At 43.6% G+C, this 24,589-nt stretch overlaps 2 protein-coding genes across 2 annotated transcripts in view; one reads left to right on the top strand and one right to left on the bottom strand.

The window, feature by feature from the left end:
* The window catches only part of LOC308483915 (angiopoietin-2-like), a 31,592-nt gene extending 24,768 nt beyond the window's left edge, over positions 1 to 6,824 (bottom strand). The window contains exon 1 of the mRNA XM_081018247.1: positions 6,704 to 6,824. The gene's annotated coding sequence lies outside the window, so the exon portion shown is untranslated. The remainder of the gene's footprint in view (positions 1 to 6,703) is intronic.
* Positions 6,825 to 6,955: 131 nt separating this feature from the next.
* TRAPPC3 (trafficking protein particle complex subunit 3) lies at positions 6,956 to 19,163 on the top strand. The gene is made up of 5 exons (XM_081018248.1): positions 6,956 to 7,179; positions 13,532 to 13,629; positions 14,049 to 14,148; positions 14,742 to 14,924; positions 16,856 to 19,163. Exons 1-5 carry the CDS (start codon positions 7,135 to 7,137, stop codon positions 16,973 to 16,975), a joined length of 546 nt encoding a protein of 181 aa, XP_080874374.1. The 5' UTR covers positions 6,956 to 7,134; the 3' UTR covers positions 16,976 to 19,163.
* The last annotated feature ends 5,426 nt before the right edge of the window (positions 19,164 to 24,589 follow it).

Raw genomic sequence — 24,589 nt, 5'->3', positions numbered from 1 at the left:
CCAAGTTAAACATTTGGGAGTCAAGAATATCCGTTCAGTATAAGCACCAATTGCAGCTTAAAGTGCGGCTATGAAGCGCCGTTTGGAGTGGGCCCCTCATCCAGGGGACTGGCAAGATAGTTTTTCTGTTCAGCTTTTCTGTCACCCAGAAAGGCAGTGGGATAGTTGGGTAATTACCCAACTTTGGACTTGACCGGTCTTATGAACAACAACTCTTCTAATCACTATCCTCATCATCTACAATTTTAAAAGATAAGATGGTTCCTGTCTGCAGGCTCACAATCTAGTAGGCATGATACAAAAGGAAAATGGAAAGGAAAGCAAAGAGGGAAAACAGGCATAAGAGCAACTGAGCTAACACCAGGTGAGGGAAGCAGCCAAACCAGTTTCCCTCTTGCCATGAAGCTGCCTTGTACAAAATGGCAGCTCTGTATTGGTCCATCTAGCTCCGCAGATCTACCAATCTGGTGGCAGCAGCTCTCCAGGACTGCAGTCATTGTTCTCTCCTAGCCACATTTGAAGATGAGTGTGATTGAGTCATTTAGATGGCTGAGTTGGGATCTGAACCCTGGTCTCCCTAGGCCCTAGTCCAACTCACTAACCACTACACCACACCGGCTCACAAAATTAAACTTGTTTTGGATGCAGATTTTGGACGGCTGTGGTATGAAGTAAACACACAGCCTTCTGCCCCTCTGGCACCCATCTCCTGTCTCTGCTCTGAAACATGCGTCCTCGGATGCGAGGCCTTGCTCTGAGGTTATCAGAGCCATGGGATGAATTTGCAACCTCACACCACCACACTTTATTAATAGAGGCAGCTCTGCCTTTCCTATCTATAGGAGACAGTTGTGCCCCTGTCATGCCAAACAGCTGTCACAGAAGACTATGGCAAATGTCACCCATCAAATGCTTGTGATAGCTTTCCTTGAAAGCAGCAAGGAGGTGTCATAAATTTGCTCATGATTATGCAAAGCAGGCCCCTCTCTAGGGTTGCCTTCAGACTGTCCATCTTTTGCAGGAAGGGTTCGGGTTAGTGCAATTAAAGTGGATTACAGCGCTCTAGTGCAATAAATCCCGCCCTGCCCCTTTTTAAAGGAATGTTGCAATTAGAAAAGTGATGAGGAAGAACTGAAAGTGTGAGATGAACAATTAATTCGGATGATTAACCATCACACAATCAAATCAGAATGAATTTTGAATGAACGTTATATAACTTAATTCAGAAAAAATGCTCAATAAAGACTGGACTTAGTCTAACGTCCATTGTGATGGAGAATGGTTGGGGGAAATCATGGGATTTATTTTTTTGACTCAGCACTAAATATTAAGAAATAAGTTTCTCCTCTTAAGAAAAGCACACAGTTGAATATTGCCCAGGAGTATCAACCACTTGGGAAAGTATGAGAGTGTAAAAAAGAGGTATCACTTGGGTTTAAGGAATTCTGTTCTTTTCTCTGTCACTGCAAAATCCTTTGCTCCTCCCAAATAAGCCCCACTGGCACAGATACACCTTTCATGGGAAAGGAGACACTGCTCCTGTTTAATAGGCAGGAGTACAGGAAGCTGCCTTACACTAATTTGGCCCACAAATTCATCTAGTCAGGACAGACCCGAGACATTTTGCTGCCTGAGGCAGAGTGGCAAATGGTTCTCCATGCCTCCCCCTCCAGCTCATGGTGCATAATATCTGAGGCCAGTCAAGTAATTTTGGCAACTGAGGCAGAGCTCCCCACAAGTGCCTATCACCCTCCTTGGGAGTACAACTACAATAACAAGAAATTAAACAACTGACAATTTGCTGCCCCTATTATGACACACAAAAGAAGTTAGCTGTCTGAGGCAGCTAACTCAATTTGTCTAATGGTATGGCTGGCCCTGCATCTAGCTCAGTACTATCTCTACTGACTGGCAGTAGTTTCCAGAGTTTCGAACAAGAGATGTCAAGGATTGAACCTGGGATCATTTGCATGCAAAGCATGACCATAACATCCTATTTCTTACAGTAGCCAATCATATGCCCCAGGGAAGCCCAGAAGCAGATCATGAAGGCAATAGCTTACTCCTGCTCCCCAGCAACTGGTATTTGACAGAAACCTTATGACTAGTAACCATTGGTAGATCTATTCTCTATTTATTCATCTAATCCACTTTTAAAATCACCTAAGCCCATCATGACATTCAGAGGCAGCAAAATTCATAAAGTAAATTATGTACTGTGAAATAGTATGTTTCCATGATATCAGTTTTACTTAGTGAAGTCAAATGGGCCTTAGAAAGCACTGCTAATAACAAGGCCAGTGGAAGTGATGACAGTCCAGCTGAACTATTAAAAATTTTCAAAGATGATGCTGTTAAGGTGCTACACTCAAGTTTGGAAAACTCAGCAGTGGCCAGAGGATTGGAGAAGGATCAGTCTACATCCCTGTAGTAAGCAGGGCTATCCATTCCCCCCCCCCCCCATTCCTCCTAGACACGGGCAGGACTTGGCCAGGAAGGGGGAAAGATCTAGGTGTTGCAAATCACAAGCCAAATGGTAAAGCTGCCACCACCTCCTTTCCTGGACCACCCTCGAACGGGGTTCAAGGAGGAGAAACCCCCCCTTCAATATTTACTGGATTTGCCCAGCCCTGAGTAACTTTACTGTGATGCAGACAGAAATTCAACAGGTAGGTGTCCAAACAGTATGTACCAGTTTAGCTTCCCCGAACAAAGGCACAGAGTACAAAAGACAAAAAGTTTTCCAAGTTTATTGAAAAAGCCACTCAAAAAGTTGCACATTTCTTAGAAGGTTACAAACAAACAAAAATAAAAACATTGTAAAATATAACTAGCTAAAACCATACTCAGGCAGCAACAATAGTTCAAAACACAGCAAGTAGTCAAGAGTCCTTTCACTGGTCAAACACCCCCAGGTGAAGTACCAGGGCAAGATGTTCTACCCTTTGCATCTGAACTCCCAAAGCCTTTATCCTTGAAAACTCAAGTGGAGGACAGGTTAGGGACCAATCATTTCTTTAGGTTAATTACCAATTTACCAATGGCTATATGAGGAAACTATATCTCCTAATTGCGTGGCGAGTTCCCGCCCCCCACCAGGATAAATAAAGACACGAGACACCATGGTTTAAGGTTAAATGGGCGAATTAGGCCACAACTTTATTGAATTCAGGAATGAGAGGCATTGGCTTAGGCATTGGTCCTAACGACTATCCGGCTCCAGCCCATTTACTGGAGACACGGGGAAGGGTTAACACTATATCGGGGGAGTTTCCCGCCGAGGCACGTCGACTAGGAGCTCCCCCGGGTCACCGCTCGGGGGCGTGCCTTTGGCCCACACCTCCATAGGCTTCGGACAGGGCCACGCCCCCCGGAGTCCTTTAACGGACCACCCTTCGCTCACTGGGGGGAGGTGATGGCGTTCCTCCCCCCCCACATCCTCTTAACCCCTTCTTACCAATGCCTACCGCCAATGCCGAAGAGTTGTGACGAGTTGCTATGAGGTAGGCGAAAAACCAAATGGCTGTAAATTGCCAATTGGGAAAAATTCCTACCATGCCCCATGCGGTGACAGACCGAAGTCCATAGCAAAGTCAGAGACCTACCTAAAGCCTACCTAAAGGGAGGGAGGGCGGGAAAACGTGGGGGCTAGATGGCGAAAAGAGGGTGAGCCCCCTCTGCGCCGGCCCTAAATAGGGCAGACACGGCCGGGATTCCCCTGCTCTCGCGGGGGCTGAAACCAGCCCCCGCTCACGTGGGGGGTGGGCGTGAAGCCCGCAATCCCACCTCCTGGGCAGGCCGGAAGTGGCTTTGCGTGGCGAGTTCCATAGGCTTCGGACAGGGCCACGCCCCCCGGAGTCCTTTAACGGACCACCCTTCGCTCACTGGGGGGAGGTGATGGCGTTCCCTCCCCCCCACATCCTCTTAACCCCTTCTTACCAATGCCTACTGCCACACGAGCAATCGCTCGCCGCCAATACTCTCATGCCTGAAACCAATCCCTTACCCCCTTTGCTATATCAGTAAGCCACATGTCATTTCCCGCATCTGAAAGATGCGCGCCATCAAGCCAGTAGAGGGCCTCACAGTTGCCCGGGTGGTCAATGACCCACCCACCCAGGGCTGCCACTCTACGCACCACCGCCCGATCCAAGGCTTTCCCTAGCCCTATTTATGGCTATCGGGCACCTGCTCTCTCTCCAAACCCGGCTTTCCATCAACAAGACCCAAAGAATGGTGATGTTTGGATAAGAGGCCTTGGATAAGCTGGCGAAAAGAGGGTGAGCCCCCTTTGCGCCGGCCCTAAATAGGGCAGACACGGCCAGGATTCCCCTGCCGGGATTTCCCTGAAACCAGCCCCCGCTCACGTGGGGGGTGGGCGTGAAGCCCGCAACCCCACCTCCTGGGCAGGCCGGAAGTGGCTTTGTCAGGAGACAGCACAGCTGAACTTTGTTTGGACTCAGAGACCTTGAGATCAAAAGGCTCTTCCTCAGTTCCCAGGCCTCTCTTATGCGTACCAGGCTCCCAAGTTGTAAATTACTCAATAGCCTCCTGTACCTTTTTTACAACCCAATCCACATCTCATCCTGCCTAGAGTCAAGATGTAATTGACTCACACCTCTAGAGACAGGGAGCTTTACATTTAAAGAGAGCAAACACCCATTCCCCAGAAAGCCACAGTTTTATCTCTCCCTCAATGCCTCACTCCCATGTGAACCAGCGCCCGACACACCAAGATTTCCCAACTTCACTACAATCCCAATCCCAAAGAAGGGCAGTGCCAAAGAATGCTCCAGCTACCGCACAACTGCACTCATTTCACACGCTCGAAAGGTTATGCTTAAAATTCTACAAGGAAGGCTCAAGCAGTATGTGGACCGAGAACTCCCAGAAGTGCAAGCTGGATTTCGAAGGGGCAGAGGAACCAGAGACCAAATTGCAAACATGTGCTGGATTATGGAGAAAGCTAGAGAGTTCCAGAAAGACATCTACTTCTGCTTCATTGACTATGCAAAAGCATTTGACTGTGTCCACCACAGCAAACTATGGCAAGTTCTTAAAGAAATGGGAGTGCCTGATCACCTCATCTGTCTCCTGAGAAATCTCTATGTGGGACAAGAAGCTACAGTTAGAACTGGCTATGGAAAAACTGATTGGTTCAAAAATGGGGAAAGGAGTATGACAAGGCTGTATATTGTCTCCCTGCTTATTTAACTTATATGCAGAATTCATCATGTGAAATGCTGGACTCGATGAATCCCAAGCTGGAATTAAGATTGCCGGAAGAAATATCAACAACCTCGGATATGCAGATGACACAACCTTAATGGCAGAAAGTGAGGAGGATTTAAAGAACCTTTTAATGAGGGTGAAAGAGGAGAGTGCAAAATATGGTCTGAAGCTCAACATCAAAAAAACTAAGATCATGGCCACTGGTCCCATCACCTCCTGGCAAATAGAAGGGGAAGAAATGGAGGCAGTGAGAGACTTTACTTTCTTGGGCTCCATGATCACTGCAGATGGTGACAGCAGTCATGAAATTAAAAGACGCCTGCTTCTTGGGAGAAAAGCGATGACAAACCTAGACATCATCTTAAAAAGCAGAGACATCACCTTGCTGACAAAGGTTCACATAGTTAAAGCTATGGTTTTCCCAGTAGTGATGTATGGAAGTGAGAGCTGGACTATAAAGAAGGCTGATCGCCAAAGAATTGGTGCTTTTGAATTATGGTGCTGGAGGAGACTCTTGAGAGTCCCATGGACTGCAAGAAGATCAAACCTATCCATTCTCAAGGAAATCAGCCCTGAGTGCTCACTGGAAGGACATATCCTGAAGCCGAGGCTTCAATACTTTGGCCACCTCATGAGAAGACTCCCTGGAAAAGACCCTGATGTTGGGAAAGATGGAGGGCACAAGGAGAAGGGGACGACAGAGGACGAGATGGTTGGACAGTGTTCTCGAAGCTACCAACATGAGTTTGACCTAACTGTGGGAGGCAGTGGAAGACAGGAGTGCCAGGCGTGCTCTGGTCCATGGGGTCACAAAGAGTCAAGCACGACTAAACAAACAAGGCAAGGGGTAATGGGAGTTGTGATCCAGCCATATCTGGAGGGCCACAGGTTTCCCATCTCCACATTAGACAGAATGAGGTCGTCACCTGGTGTTGGGTGTTATGAAAAGGGCAGCAAACTGTCCTCGTTTAATGTTTGTTGTTGGTCTTGAATGCATTAAGTATTTTATTTGGCATGGGAATCAACATAAGCAGGACACTTCCTTCTCAATGCTTTAAGTCCCCACCCACTCATATTTATTTAATATTTAAGTCACAGGTTAATAGCAACATTGTATCAGTGAAGTTATTTCTAAGAGTGGTGAGATCATCACCATGTTGTGATGGTGTTATCAATAATGGTAGTATTTTAGGATTTAAATCTTTTTAAAAAAATTATTCCTAACAATACCCCAACAACTATTCCAAAATCACATTTTTGCTCTACCTAGAAAATTATTTCCTCCTTCTTTTACTTCTAGGTGGATACTCTGCTGTCCGATCACAGGGATGCTAAAATCTTGTCTTTCTCTATTGATGTCTATGACTGTGACCTTTGTTCTGCCCCCAGGAACAAAAACACTGATTCTCCCATTTAACCCGCAAATGACCCGTCGAGAAAATAACATGGTTTACTCTACATCTTTTCTTACGTCTGCGAAATGTGGAGCCGCTCTACGCGTCCCGTTTTCTACTGCTCCGCTTCACATTGGTAACCGAACACGGCTCTATGGCATTTTGCAAAGCGGCTGCAGGAGCATGCTGGGAGCTGTAGTACAGCGTCACCTCCTGGGCCTTCTCCAAAGCATGCTGGGTAAGGAATCAAACCGCCGTTTGCCACACGCAACCGTCTAATACAGAATACAGTAGTTTTGAGCGAAGCCTCTCGCTTCCCGGCATGCCGCGCGAGAGAAACGGGAACAGGGCGTCCGCGCGGTGCACCTTGGGGGTAGTAGTTCTGTTCCCAGGGTGGGAGGAGCGGCGTCGACTTAAAAGTCAAGGCCGGGCGGTTTCCTTCCTCCTCTGAGGATTGTCGTACCGATCGCCGCGGCCCGAGGAGACCGACGACAGCGGAGGAGGCAGAATGGCGCGGCAGGGCAGCCGCGGGGGCGCGGAAAGCAAGAAAATGGTAATGGCGGTGGGGGGACTCGAGGGGGCGGCGGCAGGTCTTATGAGGAGGAAGGGAGCCCTGAGGGGCGGGAGGGAGACGCCTCCGCCATGGACAGCTAGGAGGCTTAGCGGAGAGGCTTAACTTCTTCTACCTTGTGCATTTTCCTCCCACCCTGAGTAGGGCCATGTTTGTTCCTTCATCCCTCCTTTTATTAGCTTACCTCTGTCGAAGGCACGAAAGAGGATAAAGTCCGAATAAAACTATTCCGAAAGAGCGGGTTTGCTCACTTCAGTTCCCCCTAGACAGGCAGCTGCTATTATTATTCTTGTTGTTATTGTTGTTGTTATTCCCTTGTAATAACACCTGCAATTTGAATTGTAGGCATAGATTGAATTGTGAGGGAGGAGGCCCTGCTTGTAGGCTTACGATTTAAACACCACCATGCAAAAAGGACACCCCTGTATGAACAGGGAAGAGGAAACTCAGGGTTGGAGTAGCTGCAGCTTTGCCCTCCCGTGGATGGAGCCAGGCTGGTCTCCCCACTTCCATCATGTTCTTCTGTCTGGGAGGCCAGAGAGTACACAGTCTCTTGGTGGCCCTCAGCTTCCTGGCAGTGGCAGCAATCTGATTGTGCCTCCCATCACCTCTGTGTGGCCATTTGGCCATTTGGCCATTTAGATGTCATTCAGACACCAGGTTACAAAAAAAAAAGCCTCATCAGGCGTTTCAGAGCTAATGGATCAAATCACTTTAAAATTAAGTTGATAATTATGTAATTTTCATTATGAATGTTTTAAATATTATTTCATACCATGTTTTATATTACCTTATTTTGTTGTAAATGCCTCTGTGACATTATTTAGGTCAAGGGCAGTGTAGTGGTTTCTTAATAAATGCTTACAAGCATCTGGGGATATGCACTAGTTGGAGCTTTTTTTTTTTTTACACCCTCATTTTGAAAGTACACTATCACGCTATACAAATAGCATACAAAAGTGGCTAGTAGCTATTGATAGCCTTATCCTCCATAATTGTCTTCTGAAGCCATCCAAACTGGTGGCTATCACTGCCTCTTGTGGGAGTGAATTCTATAGTTTAACTATGGGCTGTGTTCTTTTTGTCTGTCCTTAATCTTCCAGGGCAGTAAAGTATTAGGTCTATGGGGCTGTGCCAAACCCTGTGAACTGAGAAGCCCCCTGTTCAAATTTCACCTCAATCATGGATTACTGAGCTGGTCATAGACAAATAGTGCTTTTTAATCTTCCCATCAGTATTATAGGGTAAATGATCCTACTGACCTACCTGATAGGGTTGGTGTAAGGATTTCCATGATAATAGAGTGAAGAGTTTACTAATCTCGGCTGTCCATGCCTTAATCCTGTAAAGTCAGCATCTTGATTATAAACCCATTTGCAAGCCACTATTTCTTGACTTCCCCAACTGTATTATTATTCTTCATTCATACACTGCCCTTCACCTGGAGATTACAGATCAGTTCACAACATAAAAATATGGAGAGTGTGTGGATAATACTGACCTACCTACGTTATAGGATTGTTGAAAGAATTACTGAGATAATGGTTATGCAGACACAGAGAAAGCATAAACTATCCTTCATTTAACTATGGACAAGAATCCCTGCGTTACTGATCTGTATTAATGAGATGTGGGTAGATGAGCTTGGTGGAGCTGAACTTTCTTAGATTTGTCCACCTGGAGTTTGGATGTAGCAGCCACTTAGGATTAATGGAGGAGGGTTGCAGTGATTTCTAAGAATTTCATCTCCCTCTACTAGACTTGTTGTGAAGATGGGTAGGTCATGGGCACTTTTTCGGTCTGAAGGCCGCATCATTTCATAGGCAATCTTCTGGCAGTGGATTTGAATGTGTGAGCAATTGAGACAAATCAGAGATTCTGTTGGTGCTTGCCATCCATCCCACTGACTAACCATCTCCCTATCTGAGCTGACAGAAGTGGCCTGAGACTAGATGTTGAAGTCCCCTTAGATGGTGGTGCTGGAGGACCTTGAAACACAGGCCGAGGCAGTGACTGTGGACTTCACGTCTGCCATGACAGTTCTTGAGCTGTCACAGCATATAATCCACCTGATTCTCATGCTAGAGATCTCTGGATCTGGTGCTATCATCTGGGCAGGAAGATAGTGGGGGGCTTTCCTTTAACTGTCTTGTCTTACATCACTTCGGCCAGAGCTTTAGGCTTACTATGGTGGTGTTTTTCTCTCTATAGATGGGAGGGGCTGTTTAAATGGTCCATCCCTAGAGGTTGATGGGTCGTGATACATTCTTAAATGCCCTTGGGCAGGTTCCACCAAGCATGGCTAGTGCTCCTGCCAACATCTTGGTTGCTCTTTGGAATTTCAAGATTACTTGGGCAGGTGACACAACTGCTCTTAAGTGCCCTCTGCTGCAGACCATGGTTCACTAGGTAGATGGGAGCAAAGAAATGGGAGTTGAATAGGCCTCTAGAACGTGGTGTAGGAAGGCTTGAACTGGAATTGGTTAAGTATAAATTAGAGCTCATTTTGGATCCTACTCTGTGGCAGTGATCATCTTCATAGTGCTGTGCAGTGGAGCTTTTCCATGTGGCATAAGTTATTCTCCATTTTGGCCAACAAGATGTAATGGATTCCTTGGAGAAAGAGTAGATCTCCAAGTAACCCATCCCATCATCTTGTTGGTTTGTCAGGCACTTGGGATATTAAATTGTTTGTGTTTGTATTGTGCTTTGCTTTATGTGCAGGTCCATTAAATTAATTTTAGAGCGTTGTACTAGATAAGGAGTCAGTAGAATCTGAAATAGGTAGCATTACCTAGTTGCTGGAGAGCACGTAATCCCCCAAAGTGAAGTCTCCTAGTCTTCAGTTTTAGGATCCCTCTGTTGAAGAGCTAAATTTGGTCTTCTTCAAAACATACTTCAAAATACTTAGGGCACACCCACACTTCCACTTGCTTCAATGCTTCCCCCCCAGCGCAACCTGCTGTTTACCACTGATTCGGAGCAAACATCAATAGAGTTTTCTCTGGATTGATGTTTGCTTCGATTTATCGCTAAACGGTTTTTCCATGTTAACGTGGCAGGGCAAAGGCAAAACCACTCAAACCCATGGCTATAGAGTATGGGACAAGCAGAAAAAATGCTCAGATCTGTGCTTTCTAAGGCACGGGGCAAGCGGAAGTGTGGATGAGTCCTTACTGTCAGCCCTGATGGAAATAAAGGATGCTTTATCTACATTGTGTGAAGTGGCCCTTACGTTTATGCAGGATCTCTGAAAATTATGTGAATGGGCAATCATGCTGATTTGTTACCTGATTTTTAAGCTGTAGTGAGATAGTGCTGCAAACTCATTTTCTTCATGTTAATAAGCAGGCCATGCTGACTGGGGCTGTTGAGAGTTGCATTCTAAAACATTTGGAGCATTCCATGTTGGTGAATGCTGCTTTAGATTATATAGAAATATGTTGTGTTATGTGCTAAATGTTTTAATTCAGGCTATTTGTGTGTGTGTGTGTGTGTGTGTGTGTGTGTGTGTTGGTCTTGGTGCCTTTCTCACGTTTCATTCTTATGTCTCTTTCTAACCTGGTTCTGTGATAGCAGTTCAACAAAAATGGGGATATTGATACAAAACCTTAAATTATGATACTGTGACAAATCTCCAAAGAATGTTGGGGGGGGGGAATCACTGCTGGATTTATTTGGTCTTTTTTCCCCCTTTTCATCGGGCTCTAACCCTGCGAATATCCACTATTCTAAAACTGTAGCAGGATTGTGGCCCTTTAAAATGATCTAGTAGAGTTGTGAATAGTTGGCAAACACGTACAGAAGCTATTTTAATTTGCTTAACGCTAATATAGCTTAATGCTAATACATTTCATTTGTGGCCATTGCTGTCCTTTGGTGTTAAGGTGCAATGCTTATTTTATTAACTCCTCTCTTGACCTTAGGTCAGTGATGGCCGTACTTGGCCATCCAGCTGTTTTGGGACTACAGCTCCCATCATCCCTATCTTAGAGGACCAGTGGTCAGGGATGATGGGAATTGTAGTCCCAAAACATCTGGCCGGCCAGGTTTGGCCATCACTGCCTTAGGTGTACTTAAGGGCCTAAGTGCTGCTTTTCCTCCCCAACAGTAATGGGATTATGACACTTGACAGGATTAAAGCATGTGCCATTGAAGCATGTGTAAACTGCAACTTTTTACTGTTTTCCAGTTAATTGCAGTGGCCAACCAGCTTCACAACTTAGGCAGTCTGTTTTTATCAGGTAGCCTTTTAATAATGCTGTTGGAAGAGGTTTTTGCACATTTGGAACAAGAGTGGATTTGATTTATATCAAATCAATTTAAATCACTAGTCAGTAAGACTTGATTTAAATCATTTTTTTTTTACAGAGTGATTCAATCTTGCTGGTATAAGCTTAGTATTTACAACCAGATGAAGGTGTCATTTTTTGAATAATAAATATTCAGAGTAGTTTTTACAGTTATATCAAAAATTACTGATTTGGTTATACTATTAGAAATACATAGACAGATAATTATGAAATTATTGTGAGGTTTAATAATTTAACTGTTTATAATTGGACAACTTTTCTGCTGTACTTTACTGGAAGGAGAAAAATAATCATTTCCTTAATAACAATTTAAACAATTTATTTAAGCAGAACAATAACATTATAGCATATGTATCCATGTTTGTTAACTGATGTGGGTAAACTTTTTTTTAAAAAAAACAAAACTTAGACTGAGTTTTAGGACACATGAAAAACTTAAAACAAATCCTTATTTCCTGATGAATAGCCTTTGGACTATAATGTAAGTTAAATAGAAAAATATATTTAGATATATTTTTCCTCCAAAAGAATTTTATTTTAAAAATCCGATTTAAATCTAAAAAAAACCATTTTTAATTTATTTTTAAACCATTGATTTTTATCCACCCGGCTTGGACCATAAACTTCCAAGTTGTTTTTCGTTCATGTCCTTGTTTTTTTGTAAGATTATTATTGAACAATTGATCCAAAATGGTGAACTTATATGTGCACCAACTTAAATTTCTTCTTTTTACTACCTAGTGATAGGTGCATTGAAGGAGATTGGACTAGATGACCCTTGGAGTGCCTTCCAACTCCACAACTCTAGGAAATGCTCAAAATTTATATAATTTAATGACTATACTTGGATTGGTAGCAGCCAGGCATTCTTCATAAACTGTTTTGTTCAACTGCCTTGCCAATGCGTTTACTAACCTGTTAATTCTCTTTTTTGCTTGTTAAGTTCCTTCCCCATACATGAACTGGCTGAGTCTTCTGATTTTCACTTTTTAAGTCCTGTTACTCTCTAAAACAGACCCTTCTTATTTCAAAGATGAATCTGGGATTGTAAGACGGTTGGCCTTTTCTGCCTTTTTAAAACCAAGCAAAACCAGCATCTCTTAGCCTTCTGAGAGATGTCTTGATGGCTGGCTTCATTAGTTGCTGCTAGGTAGAAATAGCATGTTTGAATCCTAAATAACATCTAACGTACCTTAATTCCAAATTTGACTTGACTCTTTCTTCTGCACTTTGACTTTGCGTTGAGCTTGTGAGAACGTGGTGTGATCTGTGTTGTCTCACTAAACTCTGACATTGTCTCTTTTTTTCTCCCTTTCTGCTTGCCTGCTGCTTTCATTCTGTAGTATTGGTATTTGCCATTCATTTCACCTTCCGCATCTATGCATCTCATGGTAGGTGATAGGTTTCTTAATCTGAGACTAGACATTTTGCTGTATAAAATGAAACCTTAATAAAACCTAAAGCAGACCATACTTTATATAGCTGACACTTACTTCACAGACCTTTCAATAATCCTGACAGGTTTCAGTTTTTAACAGGAAGGTATTTGTGTAACTACAATTCCGATAATCAAAGGATTTAATTTGGTTGTATATTTCACTTACTTCATGCTTGGGGAAATGTGAGGGAGACATTATAGTTTGTTCTTTGTTTTGTTGATGCTATGCACATCTCTACTGCACATCCATCCTAACACCAAGGAGGCTTTGTTGTTCCTTTGAGCTCTTAAGCAGAATGTTACGTTACAAATGCTGAAGATGGAATAACTGATTTTGATGAGCAGCTGAAGATTGTCAAACTTCTGATCACGTTAGTAGCCCCCACCCCCAAGACAAATGTGTTTTAAATTTGAAGCTGGAGACACCAGCAGAATTCAGTGCTTAGTGTGTTCCTATGAGGCTGAAGCTTCCTTGCCCATTTCATTTCTCCATGCCAATCCAAACTGTTCTTTGTGGCAGTTCCTAAACATGTGTAGATTGTCTTATCTTGGCCTAAATTAAATGCATTTTGAATTTATCTAGAGTTCGGAGCTCTTCACTCTGACTTACGGCGCTTTGGTCACTCAGCTGTGCAAGGACTATGAGAATGATGAAGATGTCAACAAGCAGCTTGACAAAATGTAAGTAAACCAGTGGAGGCAGAGTGGAATCTTTACAAAATATCAGTAGCTAGGGGTGATGGGTGATCTCTTTCTGTGGGACATCCACTTGGCAGAATTAGAGATGTGAAGGCCCAGAAAAAAGCTGGGAAAATTCAGAGGCGGGGAGAGACATTCTTTCCTATTTCACCCTGGATAATTGTTTCCCCAAAAAAGCCTGGGGAGGAGGGCAGGGTTTTTTCCATGGTTTCAAAATTTCCAGAATTTTTACATCTCTAGGCAAAATGAATCTTATTTTTCTGAATTCACTGGAGTTTTTGAAGAAAAGGGAGGGAACAGACTTTCTCCCTTCTACTTTCTATCCCTATAATGTTAGACTCAAGTTGAACTCTCTTACACTGTCAGTTTTATAGCATGCTGCTCTTTGGCTGCCTTGACAGGGGCTACAACATAGGCGTTCGACTCGTTGAAGATTTCCTGGCCCGATCCAATGTCGGGAGATGCCATGACTTCCGAGAAACTGCAGATGTAATAGCTAAGGTGATGCCTGTCTTTGATTATTCCCCTCTGTTTCCAATATACTAGCCTATTATAAGATTTCCATTGTGGGGATATAGATGTCAAAGGACACAATTTTCCTGCCACATAACATGTTTCATAATGGCATCATGCTGAACCTTTTAATGGCAGCAACATATGCCTTCTTTCTTATACCTGTCTAAAAACACAACCTAGGATCAAATGTTGCTGGACCACACTGTTTTCTAGGAGAGGATGTATTGGATCTGGCATGGGCAAATGCTTTCTACTGCTTCTGATCAATTTTTCATTTCCTGTTTAATGCAGCCTTCCCCAATCTGGTGCCCTTCAGATACTTTGAACTATACCTTCCATTAGCTACAGCTAGCACAGCCATGTTGGCTAGGTCTGAATGGAATTATAGTCCCAAACATCAGGAGGGCGCAAGGTTGGGGAAGCCTGGTCTAATGTGTAGAAAGAGGTTTGCATCAGGTATGTTATGTAGCAGAATTGCTTCTGGTTCTTTGACCAGATCTTTAGTTACCCGTAAAAGAGTTTCATGCTAAACATTGTGCTGTGTAAGCCTAGTCCTTTGTGCTTGTCTTGTTTGGCAGGTGGCATTTAAAATGTACTTGGGTATCACCCCGAGCATCACAAACTGGAGTCCAGCGGGTGATGAATTCTCCCTTATCCTGGAAAACAACCCACTGGTGGACTTTGTGGAGCTTCCTGACAACCATTCATCTCTCATTTACTCTAACCTATTGTGTGGTGTGCTGCGAGGAGCCCTGGAAATGGTGAGGAAAGGGGGATACTAATTGCAGCAATGGTTAGACATACTTTCTCAGTGATGGGATGCATAGAAAATTGGTGGGGGAGGTTGGGTTCTGTATCTCATTACAGTCCAGATTCAGATTTACAACTATATTTATTCACCTATTGGGGAACAATAAGGGGGAGAGAATCACTAGTGTCATAGACCATGGAGGATAATCAAATGAGAAGGAATAGAGGGCTGTTCAAGGCCACTCACATGCCAGCGTCGCCTGATAAATAAAAAAACATTCCAGTGCTGTCCTAGTTTCAGAATGTTTTATTAAGCGTTATATGTTTGGGTTCTTCCTGGCAATCCTTGCAGCTTTATCCTTTTATTTTAACAAAAACTTTGATTCTCAAACTATTGAACTGCCATATAATAACAGTCAGGGTGAGAGTGAAGGATTGTGGATTGTGTTTTTAACTTATAACTGACATTTATTGATTTCAACCTACGCCAGGGTTCTGTGACAATGCATGGAATATTAATTGTGTGTGTATAATAAAATATAATTACCGTATTTTTCGCCCCATAGGACGCACTTTTCCCCCTCCAAAAATGAAGGGGAAATGTGTGTGCGTCCTATGGGGCGAATGCAGGCTTTCGCTGAAGCCTGGAGAGCGAGAGGCATTGGTGCGCACCGACCCCTCTCGCTCTCCCGGCTTCAGGAAGCTATCCGCAAGCCTTGCTAGCCCAGCGGGAGTTCCCGCGGGCTCACAAGGCTTGCAGGCAGCAGCCTGCAGCCCCAGCGAGTGTCCGCAAGCCTTGCACGCCTGGCGGGAGGTCCCGCCGAGCGTGCAAGGCTTGGGGCGGCAGCCTGTTGCCTGAAGCACGGGGAGCCCTCCGGAGGGTTCCCCGTGCTTCGGGCGAGTGTCCACAAGCCTTGCGCGCCCGGCGGGAGGCTTGGGGCGGCAGCCTGCAGCCCGAAGCATGCGGAGCCCTCCGGAGGGTGCCCGTGCTTCAGGCAGGTGTGCGTAAGGCTTGGGGCGGCAGCCGCGGCGGGGGGGGGGGATAAATTTTTTTTATTCATTCCCCCCCCCAAAAAAAACGAGGTGCGTCCTATGGGCCGGTGCGCCCTATAGGACGAAAAATACGGTATACAAATAATAGTCACTATGGTCAGTGACTGAAATAAATCAATTCATTCATTCATACAAAGGATATATTATGAATGCCACTTTGAGCTCTTTGGAGGAAAGGTTGGATATAAATGAAATAAACAAGATATTCTGTTCTTTCTGGTAGACATGTAGAATACATGTAGCCATTGGTCTGCAAATTCAGAGTTTTCAGAGTTAAATTAATGGAGTTGTGTGTACTAAATTCCAGTTGCCTGGAAGCAGAAGAGAGGGTGGTCAGGATGGCACCCACTGATGTACAGTGGTACCTCTGGTTAAGAACTTAATTCGTTCTGGAGGTCCGTTCTTAACCTGAAACTGTTCTTAACCTGAAGCACCACTTTAGCTAATGGGGCCTCCTGCTGCCGCTGTATATAGAATCACAGAGTTATATTGTTGGAAGAGACCGTGAGGGTCATCTGGCCCAACTCCTTACAATGCAGGCATCTTTTTTGCCCAGCACTGAGCTCCAACCCACAGCCCTATGATTAAGAGTCTAATACTTCAGTTCTGTGGGGTGTGGGAGTTTGCCTGTTCTTTGTTAACAGAACATTGGCTAGGATTTTGGTTAACTGGGGAATGTAAGAGCCTTCTGGGCTAGAGAAGGGTTTTTTTTGCTGCTGTAAATCTTAGGTGAGGTTAGTAAAGGGTGGGGATAACCTTTTGGCAGAATAATGGGGTAGAGTTTCTTAACCTCTGTCCTTGCAACAAGATTGAAAGAGGCCAAGCAATTTGGGGAACTGTCCTAGATAAATATTTCAAAAGTATGTGATTTTTCTCTCCCATATCACAGGTTCAGATGGCCGTGGATGTCAAATTTGTCCAGGACACATTAAAAGGAGATGGAGTCACTGAAATAAGGATGAAATTTATCAGACGGATTGAAGATAATCTTCCTGTTGGAGAGGAGTGAGTCCCAGAGCATCATCCATACTGAACTGAGAGGATAAGCCAGCTCTACCTGGGATTTATGGGAATATAGTGCCCTCTGTGCTTTCAGATGCTCTGACTGGTTAATTAAGATGATGTTCTCCTTTATTTTCTTAGGAAGCAACTGTTTGAATTCTTCTGCTTTAATTCCACAGATTTGTATTACAGGCCCTTGTAGGGCTCATAGGACACTTTTCATACTCATCAGAAACATAGACACCCATTTCTAGTTTCCATGTTTGGCTCTGTGCAAATATACAGTACATCACAACTGTGTCTCCTAGAACCTTGGTGCCACAATTAGACCCCAGCTGCAGATAACTGGTATTTTCTTGCAGCATGTGAAGAGCATCAACATCGCACCCTCCCTTTCCTGCTTGTTGGGGATAGGGGCCAGAACTCTTGTTTGTCTACAGAAAGCAGGCAGCCATTTTTTGATAGCACAGAATATAGCATATAATTTGAAAGAAGTTTGGGGTTCCAGGTGGAACAAAATGGCTTAGTTTTGCAGATAATGAAAAACCGGCCAATTTAAATAACATCTATCACAAAACAAGAGCAATCTCCATTTAAACACTGTTGGTAGGGACTTAGTATGAACACACTCTCGGTGAGCATCTTCCCTCTCCCCATTGCCAGAGAAGAAGATGGAGGGATAGTCACAATCCTTTCTGGTTCATTTCAGACCTTGAAGGATACTTTGTAACAGCTTCCTGTGTTAGCAGGACAGAATCTGTATAGTCTGGATGCATTGAGTATCTCCTCAGTCTTCCTGGTCTTGTACATAACTGGCTGGGCAAAAGTTGCAACCCACCAAGAGCAGGTCTGTATATTTAAGTAATGTAGAAAAAGCTTCTAAACTATAATAATCTGAAGGTTCCTTCCTTCCAGTAGTTTGATTTATATAATTTACTAAAGGGTAGTAAAATGCAAGCTTGTATTCTGAAAGATCCAGTTAGGCAGGGGTTCTAAGGTGTTGCAACTGGTTCATATGCCAGGTCAGTGGTGGAAGGTCAAGCATACATTCTTTTTGAAAGAATGTTTGTCAAGACGGATAGCCCGTCTTTCATGTGTAGATCAATATGCTAAGGTCTGTGTGCAATGGATCCTTGCAAGGGAGACTACTCTAGGATTGTTTTATAGGGAAAATGAATGCCAGAAAGCATATAGGTATTAAATATGTGGCCCAGGTTTTAAGCCAGTAGCGATGTTTGGCTGTCGTATCTGTGTATGCCATGAAGGTCTAAAATTTCCACCAGGCAGGATAACTGCCATGTTTTCACTAAAATGCAGAAGTCGTCATTGGTTTGAGTATCTTCTAGAGATCTAGGTTAAAAATAGAAACTTCTATCATTCTTGAGGAGGCACAATGTACCCATTAGTAATACCTGTTATTTGAAATTACATAATGTATTTGGCACAAACTGACATTTACAGTCTGCAGTATAAGGAGTTCTGAGTGCAAAATATTAAGAGAAATTGAGTGGAGGTATGCGGACAGTGGATTTTACAATTTGTGTACTCACTGGTTGGACAGCATCTTAAAACACTGCAGGATCAGCTGTAACTAGACAGTGACTCAATCTTGGGGAAGGTGGTATGGAACAAAGCTGCTTTACCAACACATGCGAGAATGGAACTTGAAGTACTGCATCTCCAGGACTGTGAGGCCTTTGTCAATGGCCTGATGATTTATGTTGATGATATTTGCCTAGTCCTTTTTAGTGTCTTTCTCTACCCCCCCTCCCCAAATCTGCCTCTGAGAGGGGAGAGGAACTGCTGTTCTACCTTGGACTAACTTTTGCTACATTTGTTGGGTTGGTAAAGGGAAAGCCTTCCTTCCTTTTTTGCATTGTGATAAATATCTATCAAATGTTGGTCCACCTAGTGTTAAAATTTTGTGTCTATTTCAATGAAAATTCAATATTCCTATTTCTGAAAAATTCATTCCTACAGTTGGAGGAAGCATTTTGACACTGTTCCTTCGGCGATACTTTGAACCTTGTTTTAAAACAGAGCTGCACTGAGTAATAGCTGTTGGGTGAATGGGTATAAGGTGTATATAATTAAAACATTTTTGTTGTATAAGGGGTCATTCACGTGTGTTCCATTTGTAAAGCTTTTGAAAGCAACATTTTAAAGGTGTTATATTAAATAAACCGTTAACTATCTTCTTAGCTGTCCTGCCATTGGATTGCGGAGCATGGCAGCAGACTAATTCTTTACTTTATCACGTTTGTCCTGCCCTGTGAGTTGCTCTTCTCCTGTCTGCTCCTATTCTAATCTTATAAAAACTCTGGGTGTTTGTTTGGTCTGAGGGAGTTGGGGACAAGTCCAAAGCCAACCGGGTGGGCTTCAAGGTTAAGAGAATTGAACCTGTGTCTCCCCAGCCCTAGCCAGACATTCTAACCACTCAGCCATATTGGCTTTCTTCCTGTGGCATTTAGGGGACAGAGTAATTTTAGAAAAGTGTCAGATTCACATTAGTTTATCCCTTAACAAAGTTTTCACTGGTATCCCAAGAAGTTACCGTCAAGATGGATAAGAATAAGAATAAGCTTGAATTCTAATGTCAGGTAATTTTTGAGGTTCTGTTTCTCAGCTTGCAGCCCTGCGGCCATAACATGTTCACACTGGATCTCTTAAGCCGTGACCAGATCTTCTGTGTTTCTCTGCTGCCTCCAAAGCACATCAAGACAATGGACGTTAGTTGTCTGTAGGGGTGGGTTCAATTTCTTTCTTTATGTATTTCTGCCATTTGATGTTTCTGGTTATTTAAAGGTATCACCATGGAGAGCCTGCCTCAAAAGTTAAGCAGCCATGGGTACTTGCAAAGAGGTTGTTCTGTAGAAAATATCTTCTTGGGCTATAGGCACACTATTTGTGTGTGCATGTCCAGTCCTCTTACAGAAGATTGTGTTAAAGTCACAAAGTGCCATCACAGGCTTCCTCAGACAGTTTTTTAGGTAGGTTGCTGCTCTCTATAAAGGAGGATGGAGAGCACCCTGGTTAAGTAATATTTCTTGTTTCTAAGAACAAAAGGCTCAGAACAGAAGTTATATGTGTTTCCAAATGTCTGCTTTCTCCCCACTGTAAGATTCAGTTTTCTAGCATGAGGTCACAGAAGCTTAAAATCGGTTACATTTTCCAGCTGAATAATGCTTTTACGGCAGCCTCATGGAGAAGGTGGTTGCTATGCCAGTTTCACAGCAAACAACTAAGCCCAGGGAGAGTGATTTGCCCAGGATCACACAATGAACGTATGGCAGATGTCTTCTCTCCCTCAGCTGGCTCACATTTCATGCAGCAGCTGTGGGTATGCAGTTGCTCCTCAGCATTTGCTTTGTGAATAGAAGAGCTCTATGCCATAGAGCTCAGAGGTGTGCAATAGATTCTTATCTATTTATTACTGCACTTATATCCCACTTTTCCTCCACAGAGCTCAAAGTGGTGTACCTGGATCTTGCCTTTTCGATTTCATCTCCACAACAGCTTCCCAGCGGGGCTTTCCATAGTGTCTTTTAGAACCAAACTGATTGGGTATAAAATGTGACTTCCAATGAGCCCTGCATCCATTATCTGATCTTCTCAATCTTGCATTTAACCATTCCCACACAGTAAAGTTGTATATCTGAGGTTATTTTCTGTCTGCTTCCCAAAACATTATTTTTGGAAAGTGTTAGAAAACCAATCCCATAAGATGATATTCAGTGATTGCTTCAGGAAGTGGATTGTGGGAACCATCAAGAGTGGCACACCGATGGGGGGCAGCCAGATTGATTCAGTGTGGGGCACAATCCTCTGGAACAATCTTCATAGAAGAAGAGGCTTGCAGGATCACACCATGGCCATATCTACTCCAGTATCCTATTCTTACATTGGCCAACCAGATACCCCTGCTTGGAAGTCCACAACTGGGGCACAAGTGCAATAGTGCTCATGGTCCCCTCTGATACTGGAGGCAATATAGCCATTAAGAGTAGCAGCTACAGACAGCCTTATAGCCCCAAAATTGGTTTAATTCCTTTTAAAGCCTTCCAAGTTGGTGGCCATCACCATGGTTGTTTAACCATTTGCACTGTGAAGAAGTAATTTATTTTGCCTATCTTGAAACTCCCAATGTTCACTTCACTGGATAGCTCCAGGCTGTCTCATGAGAGAGGAATAAAACCTGCTGAAGAGAACTAGAGTCCCTCAAGAGTTCTACTTACCTTAATGAGGCTTGCCCAAGAGAACTTGCCCATAGAATAGACCTAAACTTGTTTGAAGAGAATGGGAGCTATATGGATTTTCCACCCTAAGCGACAAAAGGTCATAAGTCACCTTTTAGGACAATGTAACATCAGAAGCAGCCCATGAACATTTAATTTCCAAAGCAGGTGCTGAGTTGATTGATTGAGCCTGACTTCAGCAGTCTGATGCTGTGTTCCTTCTAATCATTGCAGTTTGCATAATACATTTTTACAAAAGCCAGATCTGAAAGTGAAATGGAATTCACCCCACCCTTAGCCTGTCTCAGTAATTAATATAAAACAAAAACTGGGGTGTGTTTCTAATTTAGATTATTTATTTTCCAGCTTGAATTTCCAAGCTGTTGATTTTTGTTTGGCTGAGTTAAATAGACCTTCCAGTGCAGTAATAGAGGTTTTTTTTCAAGTCTAGGAATTTAATTTTGGCTTCGTAGATTTAAACAACAAAATCTGACCTCTGTTAGCCTCTAGGTGACACACACACACACAGACACACACACACACACACACACACACACACACACACACACTTAAAGAGAAGAATAGCAACTAGCTTGTATCCTACACACATTTTTTTATTTCATCAAATTTATATATTGCTTGATAGTTAAGAAAAAACAAAAGCCAAACCTCAAAAAGCGGCTTTGTTGAATGCTGCCTGTTGACTTGTAGTGCGGTTTGCTCTTTGTATTGCAAGAATATATTGTTATAGCAACATGAAGAGGTGACACCTTTGCCAAGTTCTTGTAGCTGAATATGTTTCTTTAATGAGTACTGATGGCTGAAAGCATTGATGGCTGGTGGCTAATTGTTACCAAATGCACCCCATCTGCTTAATTTGGAGAGGATAATTGTAAATGCTAAAGGAGACAGAAGTCTGAGTTTTGCAGCTAATTGACAATGAGGCGCTATAAAAAGGAGGGGCTCCAGGACTGCATGGCTTTGGACTGATGCTGCTTTAACAGATTAGCAGTGCAGTTTATGTGCTTGCTTGCTCTCCTGTGCTCAGCTTGCATATCTGTACGGGATGGGGGGAAGGTTCCTCCTTTCATTCTGCTCACCAACCCCCAGTTTAGTTCCTGTAGCTGTGCTGTGTAATGGGCTGCTTCCATCCTTGAAAGCTTTACAATCTCCACACACCATTCTTTGTGATGTGTGGAGATGCTCCAGAGCACAGCTGCGGAACCCGAGTCCCTCCAGAAGCTGTTGGACTCCCAACTCCCATCAGCCCCTGCGAGTTTAGCCAGGGTATGGGATGATGGGAATTGTAGACCCTCAGAATCTGCAGGGCATCACATTTCCCCACCTTTTCTCCAAAGACCGGTGCCCCTTTGGAATGCTTTATTTGCTCCTGGGTGTGTGCTACCATGCCCAAATCAATAGGATTAAGTGTCTCCCCACACCTTGGCTGGAGTAAAAAATGTATCACTCCCATTTTGAAATATTAATTGCTATGAAGTATTGGCGACACAAGGGGGTGCCATTAGAACATCTGTGCAGCAAGCTGAAGCTAAGTTAAGGATAGAACAACTTGCCTGTACTGGCGTGCCCTCTGCGAGGCCTTGCAGACTGTCACTATTTTGCAGGTGGGATTCAGCGGCATACCAGCAAATTCAGGTCGCTCGATTTGGTGCTCTTGTGCAGCAAACCTGTGCTCCCTAATAATAATACATGACACCTTTTACAGCAAGGACGGTAATGGGGACATTTACAGAGTACTGTATACCTAAAAGAGCATTGTAAACATCTAAATTCTCTGGCAGATTTTGATTGACCCCTGCACGACAGTAGGAAATTTTAAAAAACCAAGACAATTTGAGAGAATTTATGAGAGACAATGGAAAGTGTGCGGTTGACAATGTAACCCAGGAAATACGTTGGGGTGATCGGAAGTCATAATGGAATCTGTTGTGTATGAATTTATTTTTTTTCTTATCTTTTTGCAATTTGTATTGATCTTGGATTGTTTTTGTTGACTGTTTTTTTGCAAAATTAATAACGCATTTGGAAAGGAAAGTGACACCAAAAGTGGAGTGGGGGTAACAGTTGCTTGATGAGATGTCTTATGACCTCCCCACAAACAAAATGGAATGAATGCTCAATCAAAAGGCTGTCTGGAAGTGACCCACTTGGCTGGCTTTTCACTAAGAAGCCTTCAGGGTTGGCCAGCTCAAAAACAATTATCTATGCAGCTGTATCTCGTAAGACAGTGAATCACAAAACTAACTTACTGTATTTTGAATTAAGATAATCTTAAAAAACTCCCTGGACACAGCTTGGGAAGCAACTTTACCCTGCAATCCTGTTCTGACCTATCAAGGAGGTGTATTTACTGTTTCGAAACTGTGATGTAGAAGATGTTAAGCCATGTTTCACTTGTCGAAGTAAAATAGGTGAAAGACTGGAGGCAGAGCTGGGGAGGTTGTGGTCTTCCAAAAGTTGTTGGACCCCAACTCCCATCAGCCCCAGCCAGAGCAGCCAATGGGTATGGATGATTACATCTGTAGGGCCCCATGCTGGCTGTGGTTTAGAGGCTATGGGAAGGAAATACATTCCATCCATGTCTTTTTCTTTAAAAAAGTATTTTTACCCTGCTGAACTGAACCCTGCTTTTACCTAAACCATTGATGGGGAAATTGCAGCTCTCTGGATATTGTTAAACTATATTTCTCATCATCATCATTGATAGTCAGCATACCAATGGTCAGGGATATTGGGAGTTGTTATCTATCATCTGTAAGTTGCAAATTGTTTGAAATAGACTTCTCTTTCCATGATGTGCGCATTATGAGACAGTACAAAAAGATGTCCAGCTCTCTTTCTAGGATGGATGGATGCAGTGTGGACAGCAATACCATCATCAAATGGCCTTCATTTGGGGTTTGTGTTATGAATCTCTTTCCAAACCTAACAGGCTTGCTGGGGGAGGGGGTGCCTCCTCCGCTCAAGGACTCTCGGGATGTGTGTGTGTTTTAAGGCTGCGAAAGCTCTAATTATATTTTCTATATTGGAATCAAGGTCCTAGTAACTTTTGGAGCTGAAGCAAGGCAGTCAAAGTAATTTTACCATTGGGACTCATTGCTGACCCTGATACAACTAGAATTTGTTTGCTGAGCTGAGGTGTGCAGCTAAACATACTACTACCTGGGCTGCAGGAGCTTTTTGAAGACCCTCCAGCAAATCAACTCCATCAACCCTGCAGGATGGAGCAATAAAAGCTGTTTCAACTGTTTGGCTGCACTCTGGAGCCACCTCCTAAATCACCAGCCCTGCTTCCTGCTGGCTGGTCTTGTTGCTTGGCTTGGAGGCCTTCCCACCCGCCTTATCAGAACAGAGGAGGGAGGGCT

The sequence above is a fragment of the Podarcis pityusensis genome (genome assembly GCF_964106645.2).
Source record: "Podarcis pityusensis genome assembly, chromosome: 8".
Taxonomy (NCBI): domain Eukaryota; kingdom Metazoa; phylum Chordata; class Lepidosauria; order Squamata; family Lacertidae; genus Podarcis; species Podarcis pityusensis.
The sequence above is the reverse complement of the archived record's forward strand: the minus strand, read 5'-3'. Positions and strand labels throughout refer to the sequence as shown.

Coding starts and splice junctions, on each gene's coding strand:
- TRAPPC3 (XM_081018248.1), top strand. CDS start 7,135: ATGGCGCGGCAGGGCAGCCGCGGGGGCGCGGAAAGCAAGAAAATG. Junction 13,630..14,048: donor AACAAGCAGCTTGACAAAAT/GTAAGTAAACCA, acceptor CTGCCTTGACAG/GGGCTACAACATAGGCGTTC. Junction 14,925..16,855: donor TGCGAGGAGCCCTGGAAATG/GTGAGGAAAGGG, acceptor CCCATATCACAG/GTTCAGATGGCCGTGGATGT.